The 22,830-nt window shown below is 44.3% G+C and overlaps 2 protein-coding genes across 4 annotated transcripts in view; one reads left to right on the forward strand and one right to left on the reverse strand.

Moving 5' to 3' along the window:
* Window positions 1-3,040, forward strand: part of LOC138616204 (AT-rich interactive domain-containing protein 3B-like) — a 48,701-nt gene extending 45,661 nt beyond the window's left edge. The window contains exons 7-9 of one of the 3 annotated variants that reach the window (XM_069690345.1): window positions 1,074-1,385; window positions 1,820-1,912; window positions 2,004-3,040. In XM_069690345.1, the coding sequence (XP_069546446.1) occupies window positions 1,074-1,385; window positions 1,820-1,912; window positions 2,004-2,200 (602 nt within the window). In that variant the 3' untranslated portion in view covers window positions 2,201-3,040. Of the gene's footprint in view, window positions 1-1,073; window positions 1,401-1,819; window positions 1,913-2,003 lie in introns of all 3 variants that reach the window. The other 2 variants (XM_069690343.1, XM_069690344.1) reach the window with 2 other exon arrangements.
* A 4,005-nt stretch (window positions 3,041-7,045) lies between these two features.
* Window positions 7,046-22,144, reverse strand: LOC138616205 (semaphorin-7A-like). The gene is made up of 14 exons (XM_069690346.1): window positions 22,039-22,144; window positions 18,934-19,070; window positions 18,783-18,827; window positions 18,058-18,156; window positions 17,754-17,862; window positions 17,202-17,309; window positions 16,972-17,114; window positions 16,710-16,888; window positions 15,892-16,000; window positions 14,699-14,879; window positions 13,872-13,987; window positions 13,516-13,661; window positions 11,339-11,412; window positions 7,046-9,269 (listed from the first exon to the last, which is right to left on the reverse strand). The coding sequence occupies exons 1-14, from the start codon at window positions 22,130-22,132 to the stop codon at window positions 8,947-8,949; spliced, it is 1,863 nt and encodes a 620-aa protein (XP_069546447.1). The 5' UTR covers window positions 22,133-22,144; the 3' UTR covers window positions 7,046-8,946.
* Between the last annotated feature and the right edge of the window lie 686 nt (window positions 22,145-22,830).

Below are 22,830 nucleotides of genomic sequence, written 5' to 3' on the forward strand. Positions count from 1 at the left end.
CTATTGCAACGAGTCACGTTCCTCCTTCCTCTGTATTATCCCACCGTGTGTGCGTGTGTGTGCGTACGTGTGTGTGTGTGTGTGTGTGTGTGTGTGTGTGTGTGTGTGTGTGTGTGTGTGTGTGTGTGTGTGTGTGTGTATAGTCCATCCAGGTGTTTTAAGAGTTCATTTGAGAGCCGATTCTCCCTCGGGCTGTAGAGCGCCTTCACCTTTACTACTGATTAATAACATGGTTCCCACACCAGGGGGGGCACTTCATGAACTTTGAAGCCTCTAGTGCACATCAGTGGGATCCTGTTGATAACTGTCATTACGCTGCTTTGTTATCTGATGTCACTTTGACTCGGTTGGAATGTGACTCCGCCGTGGACCCCGACAGTATCCGCGGCTTGTACTTGAGTAACATGCTGTGATTTACTTGCCGCTCGTATTATGTGCTCATATAATATGGCATGTGGTTGTGCTGACTGAATGCTTGTCAATGTGTAACTGCTCTGCACACCAGCGCAGCTGTCTTGTTGTAATCTGAGGTTTTCAAAATGCACTTGTATGAAATCAGCAGGGGAACTTTACATCAGCTGAACCAAGAGTGGTTTCATGTACATAGGAATTATTTGGAGTAGCGAATGCTTAAACGAGCATTATGTCTCTAGTCAGGATCCTCCATGTGTCGGCGGTGCGTGCGGTCGATTAGCACCACAATCAAAACACAAACACAACTTTGTTTAGAAAAGTAACGCTCCGTTTAAGATGAATTTTATGACTTTTCTTCTTCACAAAGTACCCGTGACATTCAAAATATTTTTTCGGAGTAATTGCCGTTCAGTTAAAATTGTGATTTACTCAGACTGACGTGAAAAAAACCATTTCACTTAATGTTATGAGCTACTCTGTGATATAGTACTCTACTGTCGGTAATCTATCATTAAGTTTAACAGCCACTTATCCTGTCACCGTACTATTCCAGCTCCCACTGGACCACAGCGCTGCTTCCTGCAGGGCGAAGACTCACATCCCCGTTCACCCTGCGTAGATTCTTCAATTTCAGGTTTTAATCTGCGTAAACTCGCAAGTGAATTCATTCCAAATCATAAAACGTCTGTCTCCAGATGACCTGACCCCCTCGATCATGGCGGCGAGACCCTCCATGGCTCTGGCCCTGGGTCATCAGCAGGTCGCCGGTTTGGCAAGAGCCGCCACTCTGGAGCAGCTCCGGGAAAAGCTGGAGACCGGCGGTGGAGGAGAGGGGCCCGAGAGGAAGATGGCCCGGCTGGCGGAGGAGCAGCAGCGCCTCATGCAGCAGGCTTTCCAACATAACCTGCTGGCCATGGCGTCCCAGATGCCCATGAACCTGCGCCTGGGAGCCCCGGCCATCGCCACCAGAGGTCGGTTGACATACGGTACTGGAAATGACCTAAACTCACAGTATTACCATTATTTGAAGGACACACTTAGGTTCCCTTTTACAACGTTAGACACGTTTATTTCAGTACGAAACTTTTACCCGTCACTATTCTGTTGAGATGACGAACATTTTAACTGTCACAAAGGCTTTTGGTGAATATTTAATAATCGCCATGAAATAGCATTTCATTACATTTAGCTGACGTTTTTATCCAAAGCGACAAACAAATGATTGCACAAATGTTCAACTCTTTCAGATCAGCATACAGTTGATTTCAAATTGACAATAATTTGTCAACATAATATTTCTAAGACACCATTCCTGCATACGCACATATATGATGTGTTCATGTTTAGAGGGAAAGCGTCCCGCGAATCCACAGAAAAGTAATCGGTCTCTGTTGTGTTTGTTCAGAGGAGAAGCAGCAGGACATGTCTCTGAGCATCTCAACCAATGGAAATGCCAGCATCACTGTCTCAGTGGAGGTTAATGGCACAATCTACTCAGGTTTGTACGGGGGGGGGTTAACCAGTGATGTCGTAACCTTTACCTTCCTAGTGATAATCTTTACGTAATGCTGTTTTAAATGGTCCTGCAGGAACCCTGTTTGCCCAGAGGTCCGGTGGGGCCCCGGGGCCGGCCGTCTCGGCCGCTGCTACTTCAGCCTCTTCTGCTGGAACCAGCTCCAGCTTCGGCTTCTCCGTACCGCAGGCTCAGACCCTCAGCCCCACGTCCTCCTCCTCCTCCTCCAAGGGTCCCGGCTCGGCTGAGCCGACCCCCAGCGGGTCTCCCTAACTCAGGCTGTCCTTTGTACCTGCTCCCACGGCCTCCGTTCCTCCAAGAGGCCCAGCATGAATATTCAGTACAATGAGAAACCCATAAGAATAAGAAACTGTTGCACAACAAATACCTCATAAACCCTGTCAACCTCTTGGCTGTCCAATCATGAACACAGAGCCTGAGAATATTATATGACAACATGTGTCCAAACGCACTGCTATGCATTTCATCTAAAGTTAACACTCACACACACACACACACACACACACACACACACACACACACACACACACACACACACACACACTCAGTCATACATAGACAGACACAGACTACACACATACACCCTCGTTAATCATAATATACATGCTAAACACAATCAGCTCAGCCAAAACCCACTGACAGGTGTAGTCACAACTGAACTTGAAAATTTTTATCTTAGGACATTTTGTTTGTTTGTTGCCATTTTGTTGTCTTTTTGATTTTGTGTTTTAGAATGATTTTGTTTTTAGTTTTCTCTTTTTACATACCTCAAATCAAGTAACCTGCAGTGGTGTCTTTACCTCAGGAGCTGTAGTATATTTAACCTGAATCAACTTTATTTTTGTATTCTTTTTTTTTGACCTAGTTGCAATCAGGGGAAGTCGGGTAACTCTCACCAATGGAACCTGGTGTACAGAGCGCCCAGCTCAGTGTCAGGCCTCCAGACCGGGCCGCTCAGGTCTCCCTCACACGCTGAAGCCTCTCGCTGAACTGGTGAATGATCAGATGCTGTAGATCAGCACATTAAATACCTCATTTGATAACTGCCCCTCAGTTCAGATCACGTGAAGTCTGAAATTCAACTACTCGCAGATCCACAAAGTTGAGGGGGGGTGGGGGGAGGAGGGGGGAGAGGAAGAGGAGGAGGAGGAGGAGGAAGAGACGACAGCTGCTCTCATTTCACCCTCAAGAAGCCGAGTAGGCCCCGAGCTCACGTCTCCACCCAGAGAGGCGACACTGAGGCATTCCTCGCCCCCCGCCACAGAATCAGGTTTGAGTTCCCCCATGTTTTGTCTTAGCACCCTTTCCTCCGGCTACAGAGCTGAATGTGGAGTGGGACGGGGTCATCGTCGTCACCACCGTCACCACCGTCACTGCATAGTTCTCAGACCTCATCCCGGCCTCTCTGCTCCGGAGGGCGTCTCTCAGGAAGCAATGTGACAACTGCAAGGAATCCCCGTTAATTTAAGGAGAAACAAGAGAACGGATTCACACCCTGAAGAATGCACAAGTCCACACGACTGTTTCAAGAATACCTCATCAGACTCTCCGTAACGGAGAGCAACACAACATACCTCACACGGCTGCAAAGCCTTCCACACTTGACGCCCCAAATCCTACCTGAACTGAAACTGACACGGACGTCCTGACACACTGCTGGTGGTTTTCGGGGACAGACAACTGGGACGGCTTCGCTTTTCTTTCTCCTGTATTTACCTGTAGACTCTGTTTCACGCTGGCTTCTTATCGCTTTTTCTTTTCTTTTCTTTTCTTTTCTTTTCTTTTCTTTTCTTTTCTTTTCTTTTCTTTTCTTTTCTTTTCTTTTCTTTTCTTTTCTTTTCGGTTCCTCAAGTTGTCATCTGAGAAGAGTGATATATCTGCATTATGTTTTTTCAGGGAAGAGGAACAGGAAAAGTTCCTCACTGACGTGTGTAGATTTGTAGGATTGTTTAAAGGTTTCGAGGTCACAGGGGTCCGAAAAAAACAACAACAACATAAAAACGACCAAGTTAACCTTAAATTTGACTGCGAACACCTAAAATCGCAGCTCGTTGCTTCTTTCGTGACAGCGGTGAAATGATATGCATGTGTACAATCATGTGACCGGTGTTTTAACACCTGAATCCTCTGGTTATTGCACAGCTAGATACCAAAGACTACCCGGCCGGTCCTCTTGAACGATCCCTCCTACAATCCCGTGCTCCACCGGGCAGATCCACGTCTCCGTTGGACCGCCAGCAAATGTTGCATTTGATCTCTTTCCAGCTGATTTGGAGTCTCTCTTTTTTTTCTTTTTTTTAATTATTTTTCTTAAAACAAGTGACAATACCTTTTAGGGGAGATTCGGTAAATTCCCTTCTTTCACGTTTTTGGGCATGACTTGATGATTGGAAAGTTACAGTGGAAATGAGCCCGTTTTAATCTGATTACATGATGTGTACAGACGGCCATATTCGGCCCGTTTAGCAAGTGTCGTCATCCAGAACAGAAAGTCGTGGCCTCCTGAGCTGGTGTCTAATTTAATCTCGTACAGTTTGGGGCTCCTGGAGCTGGTTTTTTTGTGTGTTTTTTTTTTAACTCGACACCCTCTGTGGATGCCATCTTCCTCCGGGTGGGCCGGCGTCCCACCAGCCCTTTTTTTTTTTTTTTTTTTTTTTTTTATTCAAACGTTACCGATAATCAACAGCTGGATTATTCTGTACTTCTGACTAAAATACTTCTCTCTCTCTAAAGTAACTTTTTTTTTTTTTAATTTTTTTTAGCATTTTAAAACACCACAAAGGAAGAAACTGAAATGTCTATCTTTATCCGTGTTGAATGTGAGGCATTTGACCTGCTCAGAGATGGAGGCCGGCAGCCTTGTTGCTTTCAGTAGATTGTATTTTAGCCTTTGTGTGTCACGTGACGCGGACGTTTGGCGGCGCAGATCGCGGTTGAGGGTTTTGGGGACTCGTGGAGACGCGCTGACGCTGCGTCCTTCACCAGCCTGCACCACACGGAGCTGTATTTCACAAAAGATGAGAATTATAGACGCTGCCTTAAAGTAGTTGCTGGTGAGATCTGGTCAGAGCTGGCTGAGAAAGAAAAGAAAGAAAAGTTCTCTTCGATTTTAATCCTTTGGAGAGTCATCGCTTATTTTTGGGGAAACAATTTAATCAGACGTTGGACATCGGCTGTCATTCACGCTGTTGTTTAAACATCTGAGTTATGATATTTATTCGTGCTGGGTTTTTTTGTTTTTTTTTCCTGGTGGACCTTGTTTTTAGTAACAGTTAACTAAAACATCTCGTTTCTAAGTCCAAACTTTGTGTCATCTGCGTCGTCTAAGCAATGACCGTTTGATAGTGTAGCTTCACTGCCTTTGTATGAATGTGTGCGTGTGCGCGCAAGCAGGTTGGCGACACAAGAGTACACCTGTAATGACGTGAAAGAACCTGCAGGTGGCGCCACATCTACATCATATACTCTAATCTGAGGAAGCGCTCGTTCAAAAAGTATTGTGAGCGTGAAGCTCAGAGTTCAGCTCTGCATCCATTGAGCTCCGGTGTGTTGGAGGCTGAAGGGAACTTTGTTGGAGGCTGTTTGGGGAAATGTTGAGAGTTGTTCAGTCACTTCTCCGCCCCGCTGGGCAACAACTAACCACTCGGACTTAGTCAACTTCCAACCTCCGGCCTCCGGACGTGGAGTATACCGTTATATGATGTGATGTACCTGTGTGTGTGTGTGTGTGTGTGTGTGTGTGTGCGCGCGCGACTGTTAGAGACCCCCCCCCCCCACCCCCACCACCTCACACCTCAATACCTCAGGGCAGTGGGCTTCACTCTGCTGCATTGAGGACGAGTACTGACGGAAGCTGCGGTCACTTCGCTGAATGCTACTTCTGGATTTGGTGTTGCATTTTTTTTTTTTTTTTTTTGTCGTCAGTAACTGCAGGAAAGGTCTCGTCACTCAGGAAGCTGTGAAGTTGGAAGTCTGCGGGAACCTTTCGTCTCTCCGATGATTTTTTTTTTTTTTTTTTGGAGTTAATTCAGTTTTAAATTGTTTTTAAAAAAAAATATTAAAAAAAACTAACCTGATCTGTGTAAAAACAGGTGCATATGCAAGTGGTTATCGAATACCTCATTTATCAATTTTATGTTGTTGTTTTGGCTTGTACAATGCTCCGTATATTAATTCAACTGTGGGGTTTGTGCATATTTTTGTACTGTTGTTATTATTATGGACATGATAATAATGATATTACTGAAATTATTATAGTTTTCTCTTTGATTAAAGCAAACAAAAAAAAAAATAGGACAAAACACACGAATGCTTGTAAAAACTGGTTTGTGCTGATTGTATTTAAGACGAGCACTTTTCCAAAGTGGTTTTCACACATTCAGTTTTGTTCATATTAGTTAATATAAAGATATGGTTCTCAGGGCTTTAAACTTGTATGTCATGATAAAGTTTTACTTTATATCTTATGTGTGTGTGTGTGTGTTTATTTCCTCCTCTCAGATGAGTAGATATGACGCCTGCGGTGAACAGCCTGCTCCGTTTGTACGTTTCTGCTTTGCTGCAACAAACATGAGAAGCCTGGTGAAACACCTGGAGGCACTTCAACCCTTTTAAAAGTTGATTTTCAGTAAGATGAAACTCATTTTCACTTTTAAAAACAGTCCCGAGGCAAATGTCTCTGTCAGGTTCAGTAATTCCATAAACAAATATCTAAAAGCCCCATTAGTCAAATGAGTTGCAGTAGTTCGGCTTTTACGTTTTGTTTTCGTCTCTCACGGTTTTAGGAAACGGCAGGATTTGAATATGATGTATAATAACATTTCTAAAGGGACTTCCTTTGAAACACCCTCCTCAATAACACAAATGTCTGTTCCCCCTACATCATGTTCAGGAAATGTGCACGTGTAACTTTCCCGTCAGCCTCTTGTGTACTTTCAGACCGGTTGTAGCTCCTGGAGCGTTTCAAGCACACGGAGATCAGAATACAGGTCGTTTCGGAGGCGGCCGGCGGAAGTACGTGTACTTTATGCGCGAGTCGGGTATGAGGAACTGAACTGGTCTGAGATTACAAACACGTACAGTCAACTGCAGGATGGAAAGAAAGATGTTCATTTATATCACAGAGGGAGAGTGCACACAGACGTAACTGATCAGAAAATAAAGCTCCAAAAAGGTCGGAGCTAAACGGAAACGTGTACAAAGCAAAACTTTTGAAGTATTATGGACAGTGAACATCACCAATAACAGTTTACTGTACAATGACATAAATATATGAAGCAAACGGTAACTTTGACTCTGTATCCAGACGTTTGTAGGAGGCCGACGTTGGCCGTCGCACGGAGACGACAACAGGAGCAGATAAATCAGACGATCGGTTTACCGCCCGTTCAATCAAATACAAACGAGGGAAAAGTGCGACTGCAAAAAAACTTATCGGAAAAACTGAACACGAGTCCAACACGTCAAAAAGAAGTTCATGGATTTTAAACTAAAGTTTAGAAACAACATTGTAGACCACTGTAACAATCAGCTTGCAGCCTGACATCTCTGGAGGGCCCCGCCCATCTCTGGAGGGCCCCGCCCATCTCTGGAGGGCCCCGCCCATCTCTGGAGGGCCCCCGCCCATCTCTGGAGGGCCCCGCCCATCTCTGGAGGGCCCCGCCCATCTCTGGAGGGCCCCCACCCATCTCTGGAGGGCCCCCACCCATCTCTGGAGGGCCCCGCCCATCTCTGGAGGGCCCCGCCCATCTCTGGAGGGCCCCCTGACATCTCTACTCCGTTTCACACCTCGTCTAAAAATACCGAGCTGTGAAAAGGATGTCACAACTTTCTTTTGCCATCTCAGCAGACTTCCCCAGTATGCGCTTACTTTCAATTCGACTAACAGAAAGCGTCTCAGCCTGTTGAGGTAGAACGAGGTCAGGAAGGTGCAGAATTTCACATTAAGGGATGACGCAAGACACTTAAAGAAGTCAAATGTGTGACTCTCTTATCAGAAGGCAGTTGTTTCCTGTTTCCTCTACGACGCAGATAAACTACATTCCAGATAAATATCTGATTTTCTGCAAATTTACTCCGAATCGGCCTTTCTGAGCGCCCGGCGGTTGTCTGACGGCTCTGAACACGTTCCACTCTTGACCGGATCACCGCTCTGCATGTGGCTTCTTCTTGCTTGATTTGTGTGACACGAACAACAATCTAAAAGTTGAATACATTCATTCTAATAAATACATTCGGACAATCATATTTTGGTGTCGTCTCAAATAACATACGCGCCGCATTTTTCTTGTCGTCACACAAAGCAAGCAAAGATACGCGTCATGTTTCTTTAAGTGTCGAACTTCGGCTCCATAGAAACACGCAAATGCAAAAATACACAGGAGGCACAAACTGTGCCGAAGTCTGAGGAACGGAATTATCTAAAAACTTCAATCATGCAAACAAAATATAACATTATTAGTTGAAGCGTGCGCACACACACACACACACACACACACACACACACACACACACACACACACACACACACACACACACACACACACACACACACACACACACACACACACAAAGGGCAATGAAGGAGATTCATGCAGACTCGTATGTTAAAAGCTCACATTTGCCAGATATTTTGTCTTGAGTTTTGCTGATAAGTCAAGATTTTTTTTTACACAAGCACCACAAGTCAAATCATTTAGTTTAAAGAGGCAATATGTTAGATAATTAGTCCAACATTAACTCCACAGAATGTCAAGAAAAAGCAGTTTTGGCGTTTTGTCAGGTTTCTGCCGAGGTTCGCATGCTCGCCGGACAGCCCGTCTTGTAATACCACTTCGTACCACCGGAGGGGGCGGCGAGTCACGGTAGCATCCAGTGTGCTCTCGGAAATGTTGTGACAACAATTTGTACCAAAATAAAGAATTGTGACGTCACAGCTCAGCTTCTGCGAGTGCAGACGCTCACAGTCACTCATCCACGTGGAGTTTCTGATCCCGTAACTAACAGAACAAACTCGTAATCACGAGACAAACCCAAACCGTCAGATGTATTTGTCGTCCCGCCGCCCCGTTACCCATCTTTACTTGGTACCGAGCCATGATTTTCTTGTAACCCTCCTCCTCTGACACGCACTCGTACGCTCCCTCCTTCTCGGGACTCATGCTGTCGATCAGAAGGAGGCACCGCTCCTCCAGGGAGCTGCAGGCCGTGGAGCTGCCACCACCGTTCCAGGTGTACTGGGCGTGACGGGACGACACCGGGCAGAAAATTGAAATCTGGGACCCAAGGGGCCCCGAGACGCTGATCACATCCTCGTTTGTACCTGGAATCAGGAAGAGAAGATCTGAGTGCTTAAGTGGAAACACAAGGAGCTCTGTTTAGTTATTAAGATGGATGTTTGGTTTCTTTATTTGATCTGGAACCAGTCTGCTTTCTTATCCGAGTCATGCCTCTTGGCAACGTGTCGTTGACCTCATAGTGAACACGTGGAAGGTGAAAAGCTTTAGGAACTGACACACGAGCTGGTGTCTGACTGCAATGCAACGTTTTAACACGTTTTATCGAGACTTGTGATTATCGGCTGTAAAAGCAGCGTAATAATGATGACGGGTGATTCTTAGTCATTCTTGCGGTCTTTGGCACATAATCTTTGTAGCATGTGATGCAAAGAAGTCAAAGCTTTCCGGTTGATGAGGAAGTCGGTCAGCTGTGGAGATCGTAGCATTTATAATGAGAGTAACGTTGTAAAGACCTGTATCACATGCATACGAGAATATATGAGGACTACTTCCTGTTGTAAGTGTTCCTGAGGTGCGTTATGCAGAAGCTGACTCTGTGCAATTCTGAGAAGTGAGCAGTTCTGTTCCACTAATCATGTGAAACAGGAAGTGGGTCGGTTGGGGGGGTTAGAGTGGGTTGGGGGGGTTAGGGTGTCTTCTGATGCCTTGATTAACTTTTTTTTCTCTTTCAAGGGGCAATTTAAAGACTTAAAGGGATCTGTTGGCAGAAAGAAGCGGCATCCAACAGTGACGTGACACCGTTGGTTTGTGGACGGCCGTTGTGAAGCCTTGAGGTCGGGTTTTGTCCGGCGCCATCTTTGCTAGTTTGGAGCGGTTTGGAGCCAGAAGTGACCATATTTGGGCGAGCTGGGGGGGAAGCGAGCGGTGGATCTGACTGGAAGCCTGACGACACTACGTCGCGCCCACCGATGCCGTAACCTGACTGAACCACAGACCTGTCAATCAAACAGACACGCCCCCAAAAACGCAGCTCATTTTCTGACGGGAAAAATGTATTGACTTTGAATCACATGACAAAAGTTGAATGCGAGTCTATGGTGCCAGAGGTTTTTCGAAGGCCAACCTCTAGTGGCACTCGTTGGTATCGCAGTTTAAAGCACTTCAGCATCGGCCTAATTCTTCAGAACCGGGAGCTTTGTCCACTTTTACATACAGTCTATGGCTGACATGGAATATAACAGCTACTCATACAAAGCATCTCTTCTCTTTGTGAGATTAATGTATTTTGTACATAGTCCCTGTTACAAATAGCCCTAATAAACGAAACTCTATTGAGTGGCAGGTTTTTTAGTTTGTGTCCGTTTCCTGCAGCTGTGCAGGTGTCTTGTGCTGCCTGTGTTACATCTGCTTGATCTCCTCAACAGATGCAAAAAGACTGCTAATATATATTATAAATGGAATTTCTTTCAAATAAAGGTGGACAAACAATTTGTCAAAGCCGTCTATGTATCGTTTAATCTAACTGAATCTAACGTGACATTAAAACAGGTAGCGAGCAGACAAAGTGTTTCAGAGAAGAAACCGTCTGTTGTTCCAGAAATAGACAAAAAAGATGTGAAACAAACTGCACAGACGACTGATGGAAAAAGATGTACAGCAGTAAAAACACAGGAGGAACAGGTAAATCCACTTTGATTCCCTGAAGAGGCTGCAGAGAAACGGCACTGCAGCGCTGACGGCAGCTGGAGCAGAAACACTGTAGGAGAATTGGACTTTGTGTGTTGGTGCTCTAAGATTCGACGTATTAATTCGGATGAGGCGTCACTATTTGACACAGGCTTCATCCTAATGTTATACCATGGGAGCAGTGTAAATTAAATACACAGCAGTGTAAATAAAGAGGCATTCAGGCAGTAAAGTATGTCAAGTTCTGTCTACCTTCAGGGGGTGTTTGCAACATGTCATAACTCCATAAACTCTCATTCAACTTCTCTTTATGAAAAAGAAAGTAAATACATTTTTCCCCCACAGGTCATCATGGTGTCATTCGCTGAAGTCACTCCTTTTTATAGCCTGAAATTTGTCAACAGTTCTGTGTCCACAGTAACATCTGAGCAATCCAGGCACATCAACCCATAAAAGATCGTCATACCCAGATCCGGGAGATATATCAGCTGCGATCCACAGATGGCGTGTGTCCCTCCGCTCATGTCCTGCTTAGTAGCACTGCAAGACAAAAGATACGTCTGAATAAGAAAGACCTGCCGGTTACATAAAAGTACTACTCAGTATTAATCACTTAAATGAGGTACACGACAGTAACGGTAGATTCAAGCAGCTCGTATGTCAGAATCTTATAAGAACTTTAGACCGCTTACGTTTTCTCCCTTAAATAAGAAATAACTTAGAGTACTACTTGTTTATTTAATGTAATGGATATAAATGGGGCATATTAGCAAGGATTGGCATTACCCTGGTTATTTTATATAACTAGTGGCGATCAAAAAAAAGAATGAAAGTGAAGTGATTCAATAATTAAGAGGTAGATTCTCACAGAGAAAGGTTGGAGTTATTGCGGTTTTACTTTGACTCACTATTTGTAAGAACCGACATTAAAACCTTCTTCTTCTCCTTCTAAAACGTGTCTCCTGTAAATTGGTTGGTCAGAATATACTGCATCATCGACCGCCCTGCCTCTGATATCCCTCTTAGTCAGCCCCTCCGTGTCTGATGCATGATTGATCATTTCCTCTACCTGTGAATCAGCCTCCGATAAGGCTTTGATGTTGCTTCATATTTTTAAAAAAAGAACATTTCCAGATGATCAGTCATGAATCAACACGAGGCTGAATGCCACGGTGGAATTTGAGAGCGTGTCTCTGCATGTATGTGGGGATTGTTAGTTTACTATTACAAATCTCAGTGGTTAGCCTGACGTCATGTTCACAAGTGACGTGTATTCTCGGGTCAACTTTCTATGGAACAACACCATAGATGGAAAGAGAGCTTCCAACTCCAAGCAGTTGATAACGGGCCCTCGCACTCCCACGCGCCGTCTCCCCGAAGACGTCTCCCCGGAGGGCGAGGGCCCGTTATCACTGCTTGCAGTTTTAATTTAAACTTGCATTTCCTGATAGATAAAAGTTTGAGTGTAAAAAAAAAAACCCAACCAGGACATATCTTGATCTAGGGGCAAACTTTTCTTACTGTTGTAAAAAACCTTTCCTGTCATGATGACATACTTTAGTGGAATAATCCTTTTGTTTCTATAAGCAGAACTGAGTTTCTGTACTTTACAACATCGTCAACATCAGTTCTCTGAAAACTCCAAACTCACTTAACCCTAACCTCCACCTCTGTTTATTACTTCCATAAACATGTGCTGTTACAGTAAATCCTGTGTTTTGTTTGTTTGAGGCTATTTTTACAGTACGAAAGTAAATTGTAACTCTGATGTGATGGTTTGTTTTGGGTGAAATGTGTTTCTTTTCTAAATAAAAAGACTGCGGCGGTAGACGTTGATGTAGTGTATTTTCTTTTGCGCATGGGCGTTTTATTTTGAAAGTTGACTGGAATTGTATGTTATTTGGTCGACACTCCCTGCCTGGCTGTTCTGCTCTGTTCAGCTTTCCGCGGTCACCAAGCGGCTTTCGTTAGAAAATAGACCCGCCAATTATCTTCAGCAGTTGCTGACACGTTGCAGTGCAACCAGTGAGATATGAAATAAAGTAGGTATGCGGTCGAGCTTGTTTAAACATGGATATTGTGCCAAAACTGCTGTACCGTAGAAGGGCCGATGAATCAACCAGCTCTCGGCATCGAGTGTAGAAATAATGTTCATCATTACAACATTAGCTGCATGCATCAGTCCCAGAATACGCAACATTGCAGAAATCTAAATGTCACAACTCGAGTGACATTCGAGGTGTAACTGATCTGGCAAAGGTTGTGGACAGATAATAATAATAATGGTAATAAAACCTTCCTGCTGCTGGTTTAATGCACATCTACCGACACACTCGTTTTTCCCAGGTCTTCCTGTATTTTTGTTGTTTCTCCCAGGAAACTCCCCTAATTTGTGTGGCCCTCAAACTTTGCCATCATACACAGATCTGTAAGTTTTGTATGTTTGTTTGACATTACTCAAGTTGCCATATCATCTATGAAGCACATTATAAACACACAATCCACAAGCTACATTCAATTTCAACGTAAATGTCCGCGCAACCTGGCAACCGACCGCACGTCTTTCTCTTAGAGCACCTTCCAGCTAGGTTTGATACCTTCAGGATCACAGCTGTGCAGTTACACAAATTTCGGAGGTCTTACGTTGTCTTAGGAGCGCAGTGGGTCTTGTTCCAGCCACAGTAAGGATCTCTGGATAAGACACAATCTTGGCAGGTGTTTCCATACTGGGCGCAGTTTGCCGTGTTAAGCTGGACCAGCTCGCGTCTGGAGTTCACATAAAGTTTTCTCTGCAATTATACACAAGTTTTAGAGCTTTTTATTCACATAAATGTTCTGAAGCAAAACAAATCTAACCTTCATCTAAAGATCTCTAAAGAGCTGCATGCTACTTTTTAAGACAATAAACCTCTTTATTACAACATGAATAAAACTCTCCCATCCTCCCACCGTTGTGTTTCGGGGTAGGATAGTTGTGTAGGCAGTGTGGTGTGACTCACAGAGGAAGCGTGGAGGATGACACTGAGTAGGTGTGTTCTGTTGGTGAAAGGTCTGACCTCATTGACAATGAAGGTCTGATTTTCATCCTGTATCACTTTATGAATCCCACCATTATCTGTTGAAGACAGAAGGAGGAAAATGATGACTAAATAACCAAACCTCTCTGACCACCCAACACTGTGCTCAGTTGGTTGTTTTTTTTTACCTCAGATGACACACCAAAACATACAAGTACAAAGATCAGGAATACTTTTTGCTCTAAAATAGGACAATGTGGTCTTCACATCTGTTAATAGTCATGTTGATAGTAGTCATGTCACCATGCCAAAGTGCAAAAAGGGTGAAATCACACGTTTGTCATGAGATACTTGCACATGATGCATATTGGAAGATGAGGAAATTACATCAGAGTCATGAGAAACTCTCTTAACTCCCGAACTTATCTGTTAAGAGGCCAAGCCAAGTTAAATCTAGCACATAGGATTGAGTGCCAATGGTTCCAGAAAGTTCAAACCTGGGAGTTTATCTGTTAAATTCAAACCAACTTCATGCCCGCAGGTTGTGGGATCCATGAAGGAAACCTTTGTCTGACCTCTCAATGAGCCATCTCATTCCTCATCTCTGTAGCCGACTCCTGTTCAGTTCTGGCTGTCTATGCAACCAGATATCAGATATTAATACTGAGAGATGCATGGTTGTGTTCCGTTTCAGCTCCCGCTGTACGTCAGTGAACGTTCAGATTGTTTTAGTGCTTTTCCCCTCCTGTAAAACAAATACACAGAGCAGTGCACTACTCTTCTCTTAATCTGATCATTGTGTTACTCACTCAGAGACAGGAACAAAACTGTGCGCTGACTGCTGCCGTCAATGTGGATGCGCGTGTAGTTGTGGCAATTGATGAGAATCGGACCCTGGCTGTGCATGGGCTGGACCCACTGCTCCACCTCAAATGTGTTCCTGATCGTCCCCAGGTCCGCCGGAGAAATATTAGTGCTGTCCTCAACACACTGAAAACAGAAAGGTGCATGTTTTGAAAAGGCTGCACAGCAACTGACTCCCCATTAAGCTTCCGACTCCCTTTAGTGTCAGTCAAGCTTTCTGTTCTGCATATTTGCACTTTATAGTAATCATGCTCGTAGATTCACTTTTGTCATCAGAGCCGCCGACAACCTCCTACACCCCCCCCCCCCCCGCAACCTGAAGCGATGGTGGGGAGAAGACCCGCCTTGTTCCTTCTGTCGACCACCTGCATCACCAAGACACCTTTTTAACAGGATGCACTCCAAGCTCCAAGATGGGGTTGAAGAAGCTTATGAGTGGATGAGTTGATTTTTTTTTTTAGGGGATTTGTTTCTACATCTGCGACTGGTCTACTGAAGAAGATGGGGGCGAGGGGTCGCTTCTTCCAACAAGTCCTTGTCAAGAGCAAAAAGCAGCCATTGGCTTTGGATTAAAAAGGAAAGATGACAACTGGTCTGCAAATGGAAAAGTGAAGGGTCTGGAGCTGAGGGTGGTGGACCTGGGACTCCAGCAATCACTGCGGAGCCCTCTGGAGAAGTCGTGAGCTCATCAACGAAATGTCAATGACGTACCTACAGTACCGTCACGACCGCCACTCCAAACCCACTACCGGCATCAAGAGTGTCGACTTAGCGCAGGGATTGAAACATCAAGTCCTATTACTACAACAAGCTCTACCACTACAATCCAAACATTATGATGAGTTTGTGGCAAAAACCTCCAGCTTCCTTTTGAGTCATTTGGTAGTTTAACAGCGTAAGTGTTGACCTTAAAGCTAATAGATGATATGCAGCAAACTTGGGAAAATCTCAAGGTTTGTTTCAAGATGTGTGAAACATCGATTTATTAGTAATCAGAGTTGTGTTTATCACTCAGGATTAATGGCATCCTGTACTCTGTAACTTTATTTAATCACCTGATTTGAAAAGTAGTAGCAACAATATCGTAGAAATCCTTCTGTCACATTTTTAACTTCAGCTCAGTTTGAGTGTCTCATACCGTCCTCGGTCGGTCCGTCGGAATGTCTGGGCTGGACACTTTGAACGGGGAGGTTGCGAAAATGTTGCTGATGTCTCGTACCGTGTAGACGCACACGGCACTCATTCCCCTGCAGAGAAACACAGCGGTCAGCGGGTTCACACAGAGACTCCCGCAGCAACAACAACCTGCACCGAGGTCAGCAAAAATTTTAGCTGTGCTGTTCAGAAACTGCAGAAGAAAATAGAAACAGCTAAACAGAAGAGACGCGAGAAACAGGAAGAGAGCTCAACTTTGTACAACAAGAGAGGACGCAACAACAGTTTAAACTAATCTAAGCTCATCTTCAAAGCACCAGGAAGATGATCTACAACGGCGTCGCAAATTCAGGCTAGAGCCGCAATATTTGGGAGAGCAGCAATTTCAGAAAATCCATTTGAAAATCGTAGTTTTTGCACATACAGTAGGCCTACGTGTTGAATTAATAGTATTTATAAAGCTTTTGACGCTCTTATATCGTACAGAAGACGTCGCCTTCGTTTTCTATATTACTGTCACGGATTGTTTTGTAAAGCTTCGTCGCTGTTACGAATTTGTTCGTTCTGCTAATTCCCGCAATTTCACTGCAAAAAAAAAAACTCCCTTAAAACTTAAAGCAGAGTCAAAGTACTTGATAGTATGTGACAAAAAGCACATGATGCGAGTACAGAAATAACCTTACTTATAACATACGTCATGTAACACTTGAGATCATTCCTTCGTCTCCAGCTTGATAAAAAAAACTTTACAATATTCTACGAAAGCTTTCTCGGATAGAATCGGTGATAATGGTGTCCTACCATTCATTTATGAAGAGACCGTAGATCTTGGTGTCCTGCCAATTGTCTGCGTGCACAGTAGCCACATCGACCAGCTCGGAGAAATGGTATCTGCGGTCGGTGTTTCCGCAGAAGAGTCTCGCATTGATCTGGGACGTCCAGAGGAACTGCAGGCTGTTCTTCGGACCACCGACGTCTGACTAGAAGCAACACAGCCGGAGGATCGATCACTCCTTCATAATGCACATGTAAGGATTGATGTACGTTTACGGTCAGGCCTTACCATGCAAACCCGGCTCACAAAAGGAATCCACATATCACTGTCTAACTTCTTGTCTCGGTTTCTCTGCTTATAGAAGGTGTAGACTTTGTCCTGCAAGGGATTGTCTCTCTGTCTGCTGAGCACCAAACCCACATAGTGCTGCTCTGAAGACAGAAAGGAATTATTTGTCCTCGAACGTTTAAGGTAACATGATTTCACTTCAGAAACGGTTTCTGTTTCTATGAAAGTACCTTCATTACGCATTATTGGTCTCAGTCTTCTTCTCCCAAACCTGTAAAGGCCAACATAGTCTTGAGGTCCGGAGTGGGTGATGTAGAAATCTGCACTTCCTTCAGACTCTGGAACAAACCGGAGGAAGGTATCGTACAGTAGATCAGTGCAAACAGTAAGCAGGAGTGCGATATCATGATTACACATAGGAGCGAAGTCAAAGAAGACAGCGCCAGCAAGTGTTGAGAAAAGCAGGTTAGTAGTTTTGTAAAGTTTGGTGCTAGATTGGATGGCTGGGAACGTCCCGCTGCAGTGATTGGTCAGTCAACTGGTCCCTAACCTTAATCCTAACTTTAACCCTCCCACAACGTAACAGCCAATCACAGGCAAAGCATCCCTCCCGCTGATCCAATCTGACACCAGCCTTTTGTAAAGAGCAGATGTTCAGCAAACAGACTTCCTGGATGACAAATGAGGTTTAAAATAGCCATCTTGGTAAACTGGTGAATCAGAAAGCAGAGATTCATCATCAGATTTATTGTTAAAGAAATACTGTATGTAGAAAAACTCACCCACAAGGGCAGACTGTTCACCTTCCTTTATGATAAATGTCATTATGTTTTCTCTTATACCCTGCAGTTCTACAGAGGGCATGCACACGGGTGACTGCTCTGAAATATTCTAAAAAAAAAAACACAAAAAACACAGTATGTCTTCAAATAGTTAGTAGGTAGTTTGGAAAATAACAATAAAATAAACAGGAAGTGTTGTAGTGTTTGTTTTTCTTGCAAAAACATCACGTGGCTGTTCCTAATAAAAGGAAGAAGAAGTGGTTTGAAACACCACCAGTTCTCTGTAACATCTCTGGCGTCCTACCATGATGCAGCACACCGTGTTCTTGCCATTAGTCCCACACACAAACACTTGATTGTCCTCGTCCTTCTGCTTGACCACAGTTATGTTATAGTTGCAATCCTAAATGACAAGAAGATTTTTTTTGAATATTTCTTGAGTGATCAACAATCAACTTCCCAATGCAGACACCAGCTAATTTTTGATTTAAACATATAACAGACCCAGAAAAGCTAAATAGCAACAACAAGGCTTCTGTTTTAAAATCAAAAGAATATATTTACATTGCTTTCTGCACTTACTGACTTTAACTGTAGCATTTGAATGCATCACTTGCCAACATATCTGCAGCTTTAATTATTGTACCCAGAAATCAACGTGTTTCCGTGACCTTTGTTTAAGACATTCAATAAACAACTGATGTCTTCTGTCCAGCAGCAGTATGATGCTATTTAGTGGAAAACAAACCCTTTTGAGCTGTTCTGCAACATGTGCAGCTCCCTCAGCGGCCGCAGTTTGAAAATACTTTAGATCGGAGGACCTTCCGGAGATCCATTTTTATTTACATGATTAATAACTCATTTTTACATCATTGCAATTAGGTGTGTTTATGACATTAAATTAAATGACAATTCTTTGGACTTTAGCCAGTGCGATTGAGACCTTTCAGCGAGGCTCCTGTATGTACCACCAGTGGTACACAGACCACAGTTTGGGAACCCATTGTCTAGTCATTTTACACTACTCACAGTGTTTTGGGTGCACACCTTCCACAGGACCTGCCTCTGTACAAGCTGTGAAGAGACGTGAAGCAGGACTGTTACTTTCCACATCACTATGAAGTTGGTTCATTTCAGTACATTCAGTGACTCGTGTCACTGCAGTGACGAAGCTCCTCACCTCCTTCTCAGGGTTTTGGAAGTCGTAGAGAGTCAGGTGTGTTTGTCCAGCAGCTATGACCGTGTCTGGCTGCTTTCCCAGGAGAATCTGTACAGGTGCACGGTGTTCAGGCAGGAGAACCCTTGCAGCTTTAGTGTCTGTAATAAAAAGAAACGTAGCATGGTAAAGGAGGAGCATGATTTAGACGGGGTGACACAGTATTACACAAATGTGTTTCTACAGTAGACAGTAAAAACCTGTTAGTTATTCTAGATACAGTGCATCCGGAAAGTATTCACAGCGCTTCACTTTTTCCACACTTTGTTATGTTACAGCCTTATTCCAAAATGGATTAAATTCATTTTTTTCCTCAACATTCTACACACGATACCCCATCATGACAACGTGAAATAATGTTTTCTGAAATTTTTGCAAATCTATTAAAAATCAAAAATGAAAAAAATCGGAGGACCTTCCTTTGCTACGTAGTACATAAGTATTCACAGGCTTTGCCATTACACTCAAAATTGAGCTCAGGTGCATCCTGTTTCCACTGATCATCCTGGAGATGTTTCTACAACTTGATTGGAGTCCACCTGGTAAATTCAGTTGATTGGACATGATTTGGAAAGACACACACCGTCTATATAAGGTCCCACAGTTGACAGTGCATGTCAGAGCACAAACCAAGCCATGAAGTCCAAAGAATTGTCTGTAGACCTCCGAGACGGGATTATGTCGAGACACAGATCTGGGGAAGGGTACAGAAAAACTTCTGCAGCATTGAAGGTCTCAATGAGCACAGTGGCCTCCATCATCCGTAAATGGAAGAAGTTTGAACCACCAGGACTCTTCCTAGAGTCGGCCGCCCGGCCAAACTGAGCGATGGGGGGAGAAGGGCCTTAGTCAGGGAGGTGACCAAGAACCCGATGGTCACTCTGACAGAGCTCCAACGTTGCTCTGTGAAGAGAGGAGAACCTTCCAGAAGGACAACCATCTCTGCAGCACTCCACCAAGCAGGCCTGTATGGTCGAGTGGACGGACGGAAGACACTCCTCAGTAAAAGGCTCATGACAGCCCACCTGGAGTTTACCAAAAGGCACCTGAAGGACTCTCAGACCAGAAGAAACTAAATTCTCTGGTCTGATGAAACAAAGATTGAACTCTTTGGCCTGAATGCCAAGCGTCATGTTTGGAGGAAACCAGGCACCGCTCATCACCTGGCCAATACCATCTCTACGGTGAAGCATGGTGGTGGCAGCATCATGCTGTGGGGATGTTTTTCAGCAGCAGGAACTGGGAGACTAGTCAGGATGGAGGGAAAGATGAATGCAGCAATGTACAGAGACATCCTTGATGAAAACCTTCTCCAGAGCACTCTGGACCTCAGACTGGGGCAAAGGTTCATCTTCCAACAGGACAACGACCCGAAGCACACAGCCAAGATAACAAAGGAATGTCTTCGGGACAACTCTGTGAATGTCTTTGAGAGGCCCAGCAGAGCCCAGACTTGAACCCGATTGAACATCTCTAGAGAGAACTGAAAATGTCTGTGCACCGACACTCCCCATCCAACCTGATGGAGCTTGAGAGGTCCTGCAAAGAAGAACGGGAGAAACTGCCCAAGAATAGGAGCCAAGGTTGTAGCATCATACTCAAAAAGACTTGAGGCTGTAATTTCTGCCAAAGCTGCTTCAGCAAAGGATTGAGCAAAGGCTGTGAATACTTATGTACCATAATTTCCAGACTATAAACCGCTACTTTTTTCCCACGCTTTGAACCTCGCAGCTTAAACAATGACGCGGCTAATTTATGGATTTTTCCCGCTTTCACAAGCTTCATGTCGCCAAAAAACTGAGCAAAACAACACATTCTGTGACGGTGCTCAGTTTTTTGGCGACATGAAGCTTTCATTAGATCAATAAAATTGCCAAACGGGTTAAAGTGAAACAATGCAAGTTTTTAGTTTACTGTTTAAATTAAATCGAGTGCTCTTTTAAAATGCCGAGCTGAACACCCCTGTGCGGTAATATTCGCTCATAGTCACAGCGCCCCCTGTTGGCCACCGGAAATGACACTTTTCATACTTTTAACATGTAACGTCGAGCTGGGTTGATCACGTGAACCTGAAGTCGGGATCAGGATACAGTAAACGCGTCAATGGGCGTTGCCGTGACGACGCGTCAAAGTTTGATGTCTCCCCGTGACACGATAAGTCGATATTTTTTATTTATTTATTTATTTATTTTTAACTTGACAAAAGATGGTTGAAACCTCATTAAACGCGTCACGTGCATCCCGCCTGGTGATCCGATGCGTGTTTTGCGAGTGGGCGTGGCCAAACAGCTCGCCAGCGCCCCCTAACCTGCAGTTCCCGCCTGGTTTCACCTACACGCGCCAAATCTGTCGGACTCGTGCGTCACACCGAGACGGACCGAAAGTGTCTCGTGAGTTTGTCTTCGTCGATCCGTGCGGACCGGGTCGCGGCGGCCATTTTGAGCGTCTCGCCGCGAACCTGCAACTGACTGTAACTTTTATGAACATCTTCCTCAAACATTAAATCTTCGATATCAGTCCCGCCCTGAAGACACCTGATAGTAACATGCCGTCGTAGCGCCCCCTGCTGGAGACATTAAACGAGACAAAAACATCCACTTTAAGCGGGGACATGCGGACCCTCTCGCGCGCTGCCCGTTGGTGAGCCGGTGCGACGGATCGGATATTTTTAATATTATCGTCCAAGTTTTCAGTCCCGCGTTTGTGTTGCATGTCTGCAGGCTGGGGAAAGTTGTTGTTGTTGTTCAAACAGTTTGTAGTGTTTGGACACGCTGGGACGTTAAAAAGCATCGTTGTTGTTCTTCTTTTCACGGAGCGGGTTTCTGAACAACACAAAACGGGAAATGAAACGTTTAAATGTCCCGTTTCAGTTCAACACGTGAACTTTATTCTATGAGCTTATAATCCCAAACAGCCGGACCAAGGCTCTCATCTAAAGAAAAACGATTACGGTCAACATATTCCCTTGTAAAACATCCGTCCTTTTGTTTTCTGTTGATTTCCCGACTTTCATGAAAAGACGTCCAAACTATTGAATGTGTCATTGAAGACGAGATCAATATGTCCTACCTTCGATGAGCATCCTCGGGGGAGAACAAGTCGGGTTCGCCTCAGTCCCACTACCGAGGCACCACAGCATCAAACACAACGTCAAGACATCCATCACTCTCCTCCGCTGCTTGAACAGATGCTTCCTGTCTGAAGTTGTGACTGTGTGTGTGTGTGTGTGTGTGAGGGGGGTGTTATTTAATGGCGGATCCAGCGGAAGTTGCATTACCGCCACCTCCTGTAAACCAGAGTAACCCTAACCCTTTACAACTTTTTTTTTTTTTTTTTTTTTTTAAAGGAGTAGTATCAATGGTTGTCTCCTGAGTCCCAGCTGTGCTGCCTTTCCTTCATCCTGTTTCTTTGGATTGTTGATTTAGTTTATGATTTTCTGAATAGGACGTCTGTCTTGTGCTGATGTATCTGCTCTTTCATTTCCTTTTACCCCTCTATGTGCCTGCACCCACGTGAATGATACAAAAATACCCAAATGTTTAACTCGGGACGCTGTTTTTGTACATTTCATTGATTAAATCCTGCCTGCTATGAAATGTGAATGATTGTAACGACAATAATGCTGAACAGGAATCTGAACCTTTTTGATCCGAACCTCCTGTACCACTGCGGTGCTGTTAAAATGTCCAACGTCTCTATTGTATAAACAGACAGAGGGTCTGATGTTCTCCTTTTGACTTTATATTGCAAGGATGATATGGTGACTGTAAAACCAGCTCTACCTGTATTATGATCTTTAGATCCATCTGTGTATGCTGGGGTAAATGGTTGATATGTTGTCAGTAGTCTGTCCTCCACCAC

The sequence above is a fragment of the Brachyistius frenatus genome, unplaced genomic scaffold, assembly GCF_029030835.1.
Source record: "Brachyistius frenatus isolate BFR_SWC_R1_liver_20210118 unplaced genomic scaffold, ASM2903083v1 Contig_9, whole genome shotgun sequence".
Taxonomy (NCBI): Eukaryota; Metazoa; Chordata; class Actinopteri; family Embiotocidae; genus Brachyistius; species Brachyistius frenatus.